This window comes from Macadamia integrifolia, chromosome 9 (assembly GCF_013358625.1).
Source record: "Macadamia integrifolia cultivar HAES 741 chromosome 9, SCU_Mint_v3, whole genome shotgun sequence".
Taxonomy (NCBI): Eukaryota; Viridiplantae; Streptophyta; class Magnoliopsida; order Proteales; family Proteaceae; genus Macadamia; species Macadamia integrifolia.
The window spans coordinates 15,987,818-16,001,532 of NC_056565.1; the positions used below are offsets into that span (position 1 = coordinate 15,987,818).

General features: G+C 41.9%; 1 protein-coding gene across 2 annotated transcripts in view; it reads right to left on the reverse strand.

Annotated features, from left to right (window-relative positions):
* The window catches only part of LOC122088603 (probable manganese-transporting ATPase PDR2), a 41,292-nt gene that overhangs the window by 14,806 nt on the left and 12,771 nt on the right, over positions 1-13,715 (reverse strand). For both annotated transcript variants that reach the window (XM_042657919.1, XM_042657920.1), the window contains 2 exons: positions 1,247-1,319; positions 61-233 (listed from right to left, as the gene is read on the reverse strand). In XM_042657919.1, the coding sequence (XP_042513853.1) occupies positions 61-233; positions 1,247-1,319 (246 nt within the window). The remainder of the gene's footprint in view (positions 1-60; positions 234-1,246; positions 1,320-13,715) is intronic.

A 13,715-nucleotide genomic window follows, 5' to 3' on the forward strand; every position in this document is an offset into this window, starting at 1 on the left:
TACCAAAATTAAAGACTCAAATGGCTCTGAAACAGAAGTAATGGAGTTCAGATGGCAAACCTCCCACAGCGATGCACCATTAGGGTCTGCGCATCCACTGTCACACGTCTAAGCTCAGTTAGTGTCTTTAACCGACTTTTTGCCATTGTTGACTCAAACAGGAATAGCATGAACAAGGTAAACAAGCTGTAATACCAATATTCATCCAAGCACCAGAGACCCACACAGAAGACCTACAAACATCAAGTACCATTTCAGTGCTATCGCAAAATAAAAGAGAACTGAACACTGAACAAAAAACCAGTGTATTTAGAACTGATCTGAACATCAGAAATTTAAATCTGGCAGCCAATCGTCAAAGCCAGGTTGTCTTTTAAAACTAGTGTATTTAAAACTAGTCTGAACTAAGTAGTAAAAACTTTAACCAACCTGTTTGACCAATTCTGTAAAACATGGATAAAACTGGGTGTGGACAATAAATCATATTAGTCAAGGTGACTAGGCAATCCAACGCATTGGAGGGGGGACCAAAGCGACAAGGTGCCCTAGGCATGCGGTACATGACTGTAATATAACAATGATAATTATATAATTGTGTTTATATGCAACATAGAAGCCATAGCAATGCAATATGATATAATTATGCTAGTAATGGCCTAATTTGAGAAAACCAACGTATAATAAATAAAACATAGGGTATAATATAAGAAATTAAGCATATTTATCAAAAAAACAAAACAATAAATGAAAATCAGCATTAACTCGTGAAGTGTAGATAAGGCGTCCTATCACCTTGGACCCAAGAAAGAGCCTGGACACCTAGGCGATGCCTTAACAACTACAACAACAACAACAACCATAACTTATCCCAACTTAATGGGTCAGCTACATGGATCCAATGCGTATCAAAGTAAAAGAATAAAAGAATTGCACACGGAACTAAAAGGCAATAAAAGAAATAAGTTTTAGCAGTAAAATAGAACTTGATCAATATGTATCATAGCCTCGACAACTATGCAATAAATTTAAAACTGGGTCAGGTCTAAGTTTCACAACTTCGACAAAGCAAACTTGGCTTGTCCAAATTTGAAACATTAAGACATGACCATGGGGACCAGCATGGGTGGCCCAATTATCCAACCATCGTACCCAACAGTCCCCAAGAACACTACAGATAACACTAATTTGCAACTGTAAGGATTTTTTTTTTTTTGGGGGGGGGGGGGGGCGGTGGGGGATGACAAACCTGAAACACAAAAAATGGCTCCATACAGTGTTCTTTCATTAACTTCCGGAATGTGGGTTGTGGATATTCAAATCTGCACAATCAAGTAAGGTCTGGTAAGCAAAAAAAATTAGTCATCAAAGTAGCCTCATAATTATGGATAAATATCTATAACATATTGATGGGGACATCAAGACGTACAACCGAAGGAAGAAGAAGACCCAACCTTCTTTGTGGTTGGAGGATTAGAAGAAGGAAGAAAAAGAATAAAGGAAGGCTCGATCCAGCCTTCCTAGCGCTGGATCGCGCCCTCTCCTTCCAAAATTTGCCAAGATTGTGTGGCCCCCACCAAATCTGATAGTTTAGTAGTTTTATTTCCTAGGATTTTGTTTATTTGAGTCGTTAAGTTAATTAGGAAACTAAGTAATTATCCTATTGATTTCTTTTTAGAAAGTTTCTTTGTTTATGAAATAGCATTCCTAGAATAATCTTTTCTTTTTAGTAATTAGTCTCTTATTTATGTAAGGCCATTGGCCACGGTTCTAATCAATGAATGTGAATTGAAAAAGAGCCAAGGAGCAAACCCCCACCCCTCTCACGATTCTCTCTCTCTTTCAATCTCGTCTTTCTCACTCTCTTTCTGGCATTTTCTCTCTTTATTCTCTCGGTTCTCTCTTCTCTCTTCTCTCGCCTCCCTCTCTCTCTTCCAATTCCCTTTTACTGCTACTGCTTACTGTCTACTGCTGTTGAATGTTCTCTGCTGCTGCTGTTTACTGTCTACTACTGTTGGATGTTCTATGTTGTTGCTGTTAATCTCTGTTGATGCTGTTATTATTCTCTGTTACTACTGCTGCACTATTCCAGCCTCTGTTTGCAACAACTAAAGGCCATACTACGTGGATAGATCATCACCTGTGCTGCTACTGATCTCCTTTCAATGAACGGATTACTGCTGGACACCATTTTCAAATCTGGGTTGTCTTCTTTATTCTCAGACCATAGAATAAACCCTCCCATTCCCTCCATTATCCCCTCATTATTTACTCTGTTACTTCCATTAAAACCCACCCCCCCTTTTAGCCATTGCTTAACCTTTCATTTACCACATTGTTTGCCTTAAGTATTGCTGGTCTTCTTATTACTACTATAACTGATCTTAGAGCATATAGCATGGGGTTTCTATCTACTTTTGATGCTTAATAAACTAGTGTTGTAACCTAATTTTGATTGCTGCCATGTTCCCTACCCTATGTTTCCCCTTAAAGCTTAAGTGAGTTTATGTGTTTTGCTTCCTAGATTATTATTGTTTTTTGCTACTTTGTCTGTTAGTCTCATTCTATGTTGCATGTCAAATCTTGTTTGTTGAGTTTCTTTTGTCCTATTTACCCAAGTCCCTTGAGTTAACCCTACCTAGTTAGTTAATCTTGTAGGAAACCTAGTCACCTAGGAACCCCCTACATCATCTTGGTATCAGAGCATGGTTTTGTCTAGGCTTAGGGTAATTAGGTACTGTTGTCCCTTGTTTACATGTCTTACCTTTCGAGGTCTAGTCTCCGTCACCATCGGTCCGTACTCGAGTCTGAGCTAAGAGAGCGATACCATAGATTAGAGAACACCTTTTTCTTTCTTAAGTTGGCGGGACCAAATAGCATAGACGCTATTCCCTTCAAAAGCACATACTTGAGAGGGAGATTTTTTACCTCGAGATTGAAAGGGCTAACTACCTATCTCAATTGGAGATTCTGAGTAGACCTTGAGTCTTTGGTGGCAACCGTACCTTGGCTGCCCATCTTCTTATGTCCACTCGCAGTGGTAGAGCATACCAGGATATGTCTGACCCTCCTAGCACCTCCACCCAATCTGAGCAAGTGGCTGAATTCATGAAAGCCGTTCAAGCCATACAGGAAACACAAGCTGTCAATCTCCAAGCCCTTACCGATAAGTTGGCTGCCCACGAGACAAGTGCCCAAAACACTGATGGACGACAAGGCTGTAACACAATTGGCACTGAACCTAGGGGCAGAGGCCCTAACCCTGAGGAAGTAAACTAGAATAACCAGACTGATGGTTATGACCAGATAGGGGATAACTTCTAAGGCCTACGGCGTGGTAGGGATCGGGGTAGGGGTCGAGGCCCACCGCCAAGACGCCAAACCCAATATGGAGATGATGAGGGTTATGAGCATCCTGATAGGGGCTTTGATGTCAGACGGATGATTAAGGTAGATGCCCCTACCTATGATGGTCAGATTGATGCTAGGATCCTTCTGGATTGGATCAAGCAGATGGATAGGTACTTCGACTTCTACAATATGCCAGAGGAAGTCCGCTACCAATTTGCTAAGTTCAAGTTTATTGGAGTTGCCCAGGACTTCTGGACAGACCTAAAGTACCAGGAGGACCACCTAGGACTTGAGCCAATCACTACCTGGGTAGAGATGCAAGAGCGGCTCAAGAGGGAATTTTTGCCTATCACTTATAGGCTCCAGTTGTTGAATGAAATGAATACCTTGAAGTAGGAAAGTTGACTGTGACCGAATACATAAGCAAGTTCAATTAATTGAAAATTAGAAGCCGTATTTGGGAGGATGTTGAGCAGACACTATCCAGATTCCTTACCGGACTCAACTCCGAAATTCAGTCTCATATGGCACTCCACCTAGTGCGAGACGTTCCACAAGCCTTCAGGATAGCCCTTGACGTGGAATCCTCTATGAGAACTTATTCTCAGAGGAAGAGCTACCAAACTGGGGAGTCCCAATTTAGAAAACCACCCCAAGGCTCAGCTAGATTCCCAAAACCCACTGCTGCACCACAACGTCAATTTGACAAGAAGGGTAAAGGAATTTTGGGAGAAGCACCCAAGAGAAATGGACAACAGCAATGCTTCAAGTGTCGTGGGTTTGGTCACTTCTCCAGAGAATGTTCCAATAGGAATCTTTATGTCGGAGAGCAGACCCCTGAAGAAGGTGACCAAGAGGGGTTTCAGGACCATGAGTATGAGGACCATAGACCTGATGAGACCATATCTGATGAGGACACCGAGGAGGCCGGTGACCTCAAGCTTGGCATTGTGCGTTGCATGGTCTCACAACCTAGGAGTAGCGATGATTGGCGGCGAACTAATATTTTCATCACTTACACATATCAGGGCAAGAACTGCCGCGTCACCATAGACAATGGGAGTTGCAGGAATGTGGTCGCCAAGAGCGTTATTGCTCGAATGGGCCTCAAATCTGAATCCCACCTCAAGCCTTACAAGGTTGCTTGGGTTGATCAGTCCACCATTCCCGTTAATCTTTAGTTCCCTTACACTTTGCAAGATATGAGGATCGAGTGTGGTGTGATGTTCTAGAGATGGATGTTGCCCACATCATCCTAGGTAGACCCTGGTTATATGACCGGGATATCACCAATTACGGGAAGTCTAACACCTATATCTTTGAGTTCAAAGGGAAGAAGATCAGACTGACCCCCCTAGGGAAGTTAAGGTTCCAGAACACAAGGGAAGTACATCCAAACACACCCCCACCAAAACACTCAACATTTTAAATCAACAACAATTTGAAGGAGTGTCACGAGTCAGGGGTGATTTATGCTCTAGTTACCGTACAGAGTAATACCGATAGGTCACGCTTATTCACTGAGGCTCCTAGAGAAGTGCGACCCTTGTTGAAGAAATTCGAGAGGTTATTCCCTGAGGAACTACCTGATGAATTACCGCCTATGCGTGACATCCAGCATGCTATTGACTTAGTTCCAAGATCCTCTCTCCCGAACTTACCCCATTACCGAATGAATCTCAAAGAACACGCCGAACTCAAACGACAAGTGGATGAACTGTTGCAAAAGGGATTCATTAGGGAAAGCCTTAGCCCGTGTGTTGTACCAGCCTTGCTCACACCAAAGAAAGATGGCACCTGGCGTATGTGTGTTGATAGTAGGGCCATCAAGTATAGGTTCCCTATCTCTAGGCCTGATGACATGTTGGATATGATGGCCAACTCTTCGATCTTTTCGAAGATTGATCTCAAGAGCGAGTACCACTAGATTAGGGTTAGGCCTACAGATGAGTGGAAGAGAGCCTTCAAGACGAAGGATGGCCTCTTTGAGTGGTTAGTCATGCTTTTTGGCTTGTCAAATGCACCTAGCACCTTCATGAGGATAATGAATCAAGTGCTTCAACCATTCATTGGCAAGTTCCTAGTGGTTTACTTTGATGACATCCTCATCTATAGTAAGACCCCGTCTTCCCACTTGGATCACTTACAGAAGGTTTTTCATGTGCTCTTACAAGAGAAACTATACGTCAATCTTAAGAAGTGCACCTTCATGAGTGATCAAGTCATCTTTCTAGGATTTCTTGTGTCAACTCAGGGAGTATCTACTGACCCTGAGAAAGTGAGAGCGATTGTAGAGTGGCCTGAGCCAACTAATGTCCATGAGGTAAGAAGCTTCCATGGCTTAGTCACTTTCTACAGGAGGTTTATCTACCGGTTTAGTTCCATTATTTATGTCTCCTATCACCGATTGCATGAAAAAGGAGTTTCAATAGACTAAGAGTGCTACGAAGGCTTTTAATGAGATTAAAAAGCTTATGACTGAAGCTCCAGTCCTGTGCCTCTTAGATTTCTCTAAGGTCTTCGAAGTGAATTGCGATGCATCTGGTATTGGGATAGGTGGTGTCCTAGGACAAGAGGGCCACTCTGTTGCCTATTTTAGTGAGAAGCGTAATGAAGCTAGGCAACGATATTCCACATACGACAAGGAATTCTATGCGGTTGTCCAATCATTGCTATTGGCGACATTACCTTTTACCGCAAGAATTCATGCTATTCTCTGACCACCGGGCTCTGAGATACCTGAGTGCCCAAAAGAAACTTAACCAGAGGCATGCCAAGTGGGTTGAGTTTCTCCAAGAGTACACTTTTGTACTCAAGCACAGACATGGTGTCAAGAATACTACTGCAGATGCACTGAGCCGGGTGAACATGTTCCTCAGTCGCACCAATGCTAAGAGTCAGGCTAGTGTGCTACTCCAGGCAATGAGTGTAGAGGTTGTAGGGTTCGAGCCTGTCAAGGACCAATACCTCACCTGTCCTGATTTTAGTGAGCCGTTCACTTCCTTGAGTGAAGGCAACCCGGTCAACCGCTTGGACTACCTACTTAGGGAGGGTTTCCTTTTTAAAGGAAGCAAGTTGTGCATTCCCAGGACTTCACTCTGAGATTTCCTGATCTGGGAATTGCATACTGGGGGAGTCGCTGGCCATTTCGGTCAAGATAAGACCATCACCCTCATTGAGGACCGATTCTTTTGGCCAGGACTGAAGAGGGATGTTGCTAGAGTTGTGAGTCAGTGTAGGACATGCCAGACCGCCAAACAACAAAAGCAAAACACGGGTTTGTACACTCCCCTACCCGTTCCCCATTCCCCCTGGCAGGACCTTAGCATGGACTTCGTGCTTGGTCTACCAAAAGGCCATGATTCTGTTTATGTTGTTGTGGACCGCTTCTCGAAGATGGCCCATTTCATCCCATACTCTAAGACCTCTGATGCATCCATAGTAGCCAAACTTTTCTTTAATAAGGTTGTCAAGTACCATGAGTTGCCCCTCACCATAGTGTCCGATAGGGATGTTAAGTTCACTAGTCATTTTTGGAGGACCCTGTGGCGGATGTTGGGCACAAAGCTCCGTTTCTCCTCAGCTTTCCACCCTCAGACTGATGGCCAAACCGAGGTTGTCAATAGGAGGGAATTTATTGCATTGCCTTATAGGGGAACACCTCACCAGTTGGAATCGAGTCCTTAGCCAGGCTGAGTTTGCATATATTAGTTCTAAGAACCGTACCACTGGTCTGTCCCCCTTTAAGATCTGTTCAAGAAACCAGCCCCGGGCACCCATAGACCTTATCCCAATCGTGTCTAGTTCCAGGACCTCCCATTCAGTCGAGTCTTTTGCTCAGCATATACATGATTTGCATGGAAGTATAAGAAGACAAATAACACTGAGCAACGAGCAATATAAGTCGAAGGCAGATGTGCACAGAAGGCTACAAGATTTCAAAAGGGTGATATGGTGATGGTTAGAATTAAGCCGCAACGTTTTGTTAGGGAAAAAGCGAGCAAACTGCATGCTCGTAGCACAGGTCCGTTCAAAGTACTCAAAAGGATAGGTGCCAATGCATATGTTCTTAATCTACCAACTAGTATGGAAATCAGTAATATTTTCAATGTTGAAGACCTTGTCCCATACCATGGTACCTCTACCATTACCCCTTTCTATCCTAATGACTTTGAGGACTTCCCCTTCACCATTGATGAGACTACTGAACCAAACCAACCACTTCCCCCCACCTCATTACCACCTGTGCCTATGGTCACGAGAAGGACTGAAGCGATTGAGGAAACCCTTGATGAGAAGATTGTGTCCACACACACTGGAGGTTCTAGAGAGTTCTTGGTCAAGTGGCGTGGACGTCCTGAAATTGACATTACCTGGATCATAATGCAAGAAGTCCAACAACTCAACCCAGACCTACTTGACTATTACATTAGTTTTAATTCACCGGAGGTGAATTCTTCCAAGCTGGGGAGAGTTGATGGGGACATCAAGAAGTACAGCCGAAGGAAGAAGAAGACCCAACCTTCTTTGTGGTTGGAGGATTAGAAGAAAGAAGAAGAATAAAGGAAGGCTCGATCCAGCCTTCCCAGTGCTGGATCGAGTCCTCTCCTTCCAAAATTTGCCAAGATTGTGTGGCCCCCACCAAATCTGATAGTTTAGTAATTTTATTTCCTAGGATTTTTTTTATTTGAGTCTTTAAGTTTATTAGGAAACTAAGTAATTATCCTATTGATTTCTTTTTAGAAAGTTTCTTTGTTTATGAAATAGCATTCCTAAAATAGTCTTTTCTTTTTAATAATTAGTCTCTTATTTATATAAGGCCATTGGCCACGGTTCTAATCAATGAATGTGAATTGAAAACAGCCAAGGAGCAAACCCCCCACCCCTCTCAGGATTCTCTCTCTCTTTCAATCTCGTCTTTCTCACTCTCTTTCTCACCTTTTCTCTCTTTATTCTCTCCGTTCTCTCTTCTCTCTTCTCTCTTCTCTCGCCTCCCTCTCTCTTCCAATTCCCTTTTACTGCTACTGTTTACTGTCTACTGTTGTTGAATGTTCTCTGCTGCTGCTGCTGTTTACTATCTACTACTGTTGGATGTTCTCTGCTGCTGCTATTAATCTCTATTGATGCTGCTGTTATTCTCTGTTACTACTGCTACACTATTGCAGCCTCTGTTTGCAACAACTAAAGGCCATACTACGTGGATAGATCATCACCTGGGCTGCTGTTAATCTCCTTTCAATGAACGGATTACTACTGGACACCATCTTTAAATCTGGGCTGTCTTCTTTATTCTCAGACCATAGAATAAACCCTCCCATTCCCTCCATTATCCCCTCATTATTTACTCTGTTACTTCCATTAAAACCCACCCCCCCTTTTAGCCATTGTTTAACATTTTATTTACCACATTGTTTGCCTTAAGTATTGCTAGTCTTCTTATTACTAGTATAACTGATCTTAGAGCATATAGCATGGGGTTTCTATCTACTTTTGATGCTTAATAAACTAGTGCTGTAACCTAATTTTGATTGCTGCCATGTTCCCTACCCCATGTTTCCCCTTGAAGCTTGAGTGAGTTTATGTGTTTTTCTTCCTAGATTATTATTGTTTTTGCTACTTTGTCTATTAGTCTCATTCTATGTTGCATGTTAAATCTTGTTTGCTAAGTTTCTTTTGTCCTATTTACCCAAGTCCCTTGAGTTAACCCTACCTAGTTAGTTAATCTTATAGGAAACCTAGTCACCTAGGAACCCCCTACATCACATATGGCTTCCTTTTCATACTGATTAAGAGCCGAAGTTTATTAAGTTCATAGATGATGTTGGGTGGGCATTAGAAAATTTCAAGGTTTGCAAGTCAATAAATAAAAGAATAGAAAAGCAAAGGGAGACCAGAAACATACAAAATATATGCCTGTTTTCCAATCCATTCTTCTCAGAATGTATTCTGCTAAATTCTAGTTCAGAGAGGTCATACAGAATTTGGAAACGTTGACAAAAGGTAAGGTAAGCTGGAAACCAAATTCCAATTGTTGAAGGGCATAAGACATGCACTTGCTGACAGTTACACATAATTAACCAATAATTTTGTTCATACATTCTAAAATTCTAAAATATACATCTATATGGTTCCCGGATGATCGGAGAACCAGTTCCTCCTTCCTGGTCAAAGCCTAGTCTGGATTTAACAAGTATTCATTCCAGTACTAGAAATATATATAGCAAAATGTTACTCAACCCCACCCACCCCCCACCCCCCACCCCCCAAAAAGAAAAATAATAATAATAATAAATAAATAAACCAGTACCATACAAGGTCCACTTGTTAACAACAATCTCAATCCAACTGCACAATACAACTTAAAAACCCAGGGTTTTCGACCTTTAATGTGACTCGGAGAATACAGAATAAGATCAAACTTCATGAATAAATACCAGTTCTATGCTTCAATAGTTTAAGGAAACCTCCATATATTTGGAAAAATACAGGCCAAACTAGCACCTGAAGAGCGAAGATGATGTAGTCGAGCATTACCACAAGTACTACAGCTGTAGGCTTATTAAGAAGAGCCAGGCCCATACTTAGGCCCATGGTTCTTCAACTGGACCTTTTGGTTCAGGCTTAGACCAAGCCCATGGCCTGGGTGTTACTGGTTCACTAAAAACCAGAATAGTGGTGGGTGGTTAAGTAGTTTCTAATGTGAGTCTTTAGTAGATACTACTTAGATATTATTTTATCTTTCTTTTTTATTTCAGTTTTTTATTGTACAAGGCATCCACTACATGTATGAGCATATTTAATTTCACATTCTATTTTCTGCTTTCCTTCCTAGAGGTTTCTACAACCATCTATATAATGTAAGGGCCTTAGTGCCAATGAATGAAGTTTTAATTGGCTTTGTGCCCTCGTTGCTGTGAGATGCAGTAGTGGTGAGGTTCCATTGTGGTTAGTGAGAGACTGACCAAGGCCGTAGCTGAGAGGCCTTGGTCATATCTCCCCACCCCTCTATTCCTACCTTCTTCTTTGTTTCTATTTGTTTTATTACCGCTACAATCCCTGTTCTGAGGCACCAATCCTTGCTACATCAGTGCTGTTGTCTGCTGTTCAATGAGCTGGAAGTGTGGATCACATCCAGACAGCACCAAGATCAAAGACTGGCTTCATCCTGTACCGGCGGCATCTGTTCTGTTGGGTGATTGGATCTATTCTGCAGCATAATTCAGACCACAGCAACTACTCTTCTGGCTGACAGAATCAGTTAATATTTTGAGGGTGTAATCCCACCATCGGGACCTTCCCTCGGTATCAGTTTCAGGCACTTTAAGCCACATCCAGTAGCTGGGCTTCCTTCTAGTCTGTGAGTGGTTATATCTCTCTCAGATTCTAATGTCAGACAGGGTCTTATCACCACATCTGGCAATCAAACCATGAATATCTTTTGAATTATCAAACTACATACCAAGCCCTTCCTTAGACCTGAGTTGTGGTTTCATCCACTGCCCCAATCGGCTTTGGCTGTAAACCTTAATTTTTGGTAACTACTTCCTATTCTCTGGTTTAGCTCGTAACTCTTGATTCAATTTATCGGTTGGCTGTAGTAATTAAAGGTTTACCTCTAGTGCCCAAGACCTAAATCTGATCCAAGTATGAGGGTATTCTACCCTCTGGTTGGTGAGTTACCCATAGTTACTAATTTCTTTAACCTGCTATAACTATTAATTCAACCATTGGACTACCATCTTACTTGGGGTACAAATGGTTCAAAAATTCGATCGTTTTGACTGAAATTTCACAAAAAATTCCGGTTTTGGCTGAAATTGAAACCAAATGACTATCAAAATTGCAGTTTCGAAATGGAAAAAAAATTTCACTGATATATTTCAGTTTTGACAAAAAATCGAATGGGGTCAAAATCTGAAATTCAAACCTTGGGGCTTGGGATATAGTACTGTTGCTGTAACCATACAATTGGCCTAATTTTAGGTCTAATTCTATTCCTGTTTCTGTGACTATTAAGCTACCTGTATTTCTATAACATCTTAGCCAACAGTTCAACTTGTAGGTTGGGAATATCACTCACTGTTTGATGGAGTAGCCTTAGGGAGATGAGGGAAAATCGCACAAGAGGGGGAAGGGATCACACACTACACACGAATTCACTAATTCTAAAATTTAAATTCACTCTAAAAATTAAACATTGAGTTAAGTAAGTATATAAAGGGAAAATAAAAGACTACTCCTACTTAGACTCTAATACTGAAATAAACTCCTACTTAGACTCCAAACATAAACCTACTTCTCTACCTCCTACGTATCCTACTCAAAGACAAATAAAAAACAATGTAAAACTAATTACTACCAACCCTTGTTGGACCAAAAACCTGAGCTGGACCGGTTATTCTTGGCCCTTGGCTTCCACAACCGGTCCTGCTGATCCAACCAGGTAAGTGCAACTATATCTACATCAGCTCTCTCCTTCAGAAAAGAACTCGACTCCGTCGAGTTTGGATGACGTTCAAGAATGCCGTCAGAGTCCATGCGCTTGATGAGAAAAGTACCAACTGTCTTCTTGAGCTTGAGAGGGGAAGATCCTTTGCTAAAAGGAACTCCATCTCGAGGCCATCATGCTGAGAAATGTATATATTCTCATATCCACAATGCTTGGCTTTCTTGTCGAACAACCATGTGTGCCCTTGAAGAATGTGACAGACTTTTAGAGGGAGAACATCACATTGAACCTGATCGATTAGTCCACCAATGGAATACGTGAGCAAAGACTTTTCATGAATTTTCAGATTATTGTTGTTCACCCACCCACCCTTATAGGGGTTCGGATGAGGCTCAGTTTTCAGTTCCAACTTGCAAACAGCATCTTCAGCAACAACATTGGTACAACTGCCATAGTTGATCATCATATTACACAAACTGTCATTGCATCGCACCCTGGTTTGAAAGATACTGTTACAGCGCCAATCGTCCTCCTCACGAATCTTTTGTGCAATCAAAAGAGGACAGATCACATAGAACGGACGAGGCTCACCCTCATTAATCTCATTAAGATCATGATCACATTCAGCCTCTAGATTTACTGTTCTTGTTTTCGGTTGCTCTTCTGGTGCATAGGGTATAAAATCGTCCTTGTCGATGTAGGCTAACAACCGGTTAGGACACTGATTAGCCCTATGCCCGTACCCCTTGCATGAGAAACATTGAATAGCCTCCTTTGGAAATGCTAAGTTCCTGTCATAACCACGCTGAGGTGAGGAGTATGACTGATTAGGTCGTGAAGATGACATGTCTGAATAACAACTAGGTGGAGAATACGGTCGGCTAGGTCGTGAAGATGCCATAGATGAAGCACTAGCCTGTGGTCTACTGATTGACTTTTTCTGTTGAGATGATTGTGGCTAAATAGAACTAGAACCCCTAGGGAAAGCATCTGTAAATGGCCGCCGATTGTATGGACATTTCAGACTCTCCTCAACCTGATATGCTACCTAGATAGCGTCTTTCATTGTATGTAGTCGGCTAGAGGCAAGGGCGGCACTAAGTTGAGGGTGCAAACCATTACGGAATTGTGCCACCAATACTTCTTCACCCGCTCAAAATCCGAACGAGTAGCCAACTAATAGAACCTAGCAACATTTTCTTCCATAGTCAAATTCTCTTGTTTCAACTGTGCAAACCTGAGATGCATGTGTTGCTTGTAATCAGACGGAAAAAATCTCCGATTCATGACGTCATGCATTTCAGCCCAAGTAGTGACTAAACCAACGCCTCGGGTTCGGTTCTGTTGTTGTTGCTTGATCCACCAGATTCGGGTCGTGCCTTTCAGTTTAGCCTCTGCAAATAGGATCTTTCGGGCCTCAGTCAACCCATACCATCTGAATAATGTCTCTAGGCTGTGAATCCAGTCAAGGTATAGTTCTGGATTATTGTCTCCATAAAAATCAAGGACATCAAATCTTGTTGTTCTTTCTGCTCCATCATCATATCTACCAGTTCCATATGGCGGTGAAGGTGCTGGCGGTGGTGTATGATGTGGTGGTGGATCCTGTGGAACGGTGTTGGGAGAATCCCCAGATTGAATGGGACTCTTTCCTTTATCTGTTGCATCCAAACGAGCAATAGAAGCTTGCATGGATTCCATCATTGTCATAATAGCTTCGAATTTTGCATCAGTTTCTCCCTTATAGGAGTTCAGTTGTTGAACAGCTTCACTATTGGCTACCATGGTGATGATTAACAAAATTACACTCAAAGAGTAATGACAATATAGTAATTAGATGGAAACTTAAAGAGGAATGGCAGAATGATAATTATCTTCTTCGTTTCCTCTTTTTTTTTTTTTTTTTTTTTTTTTTTTT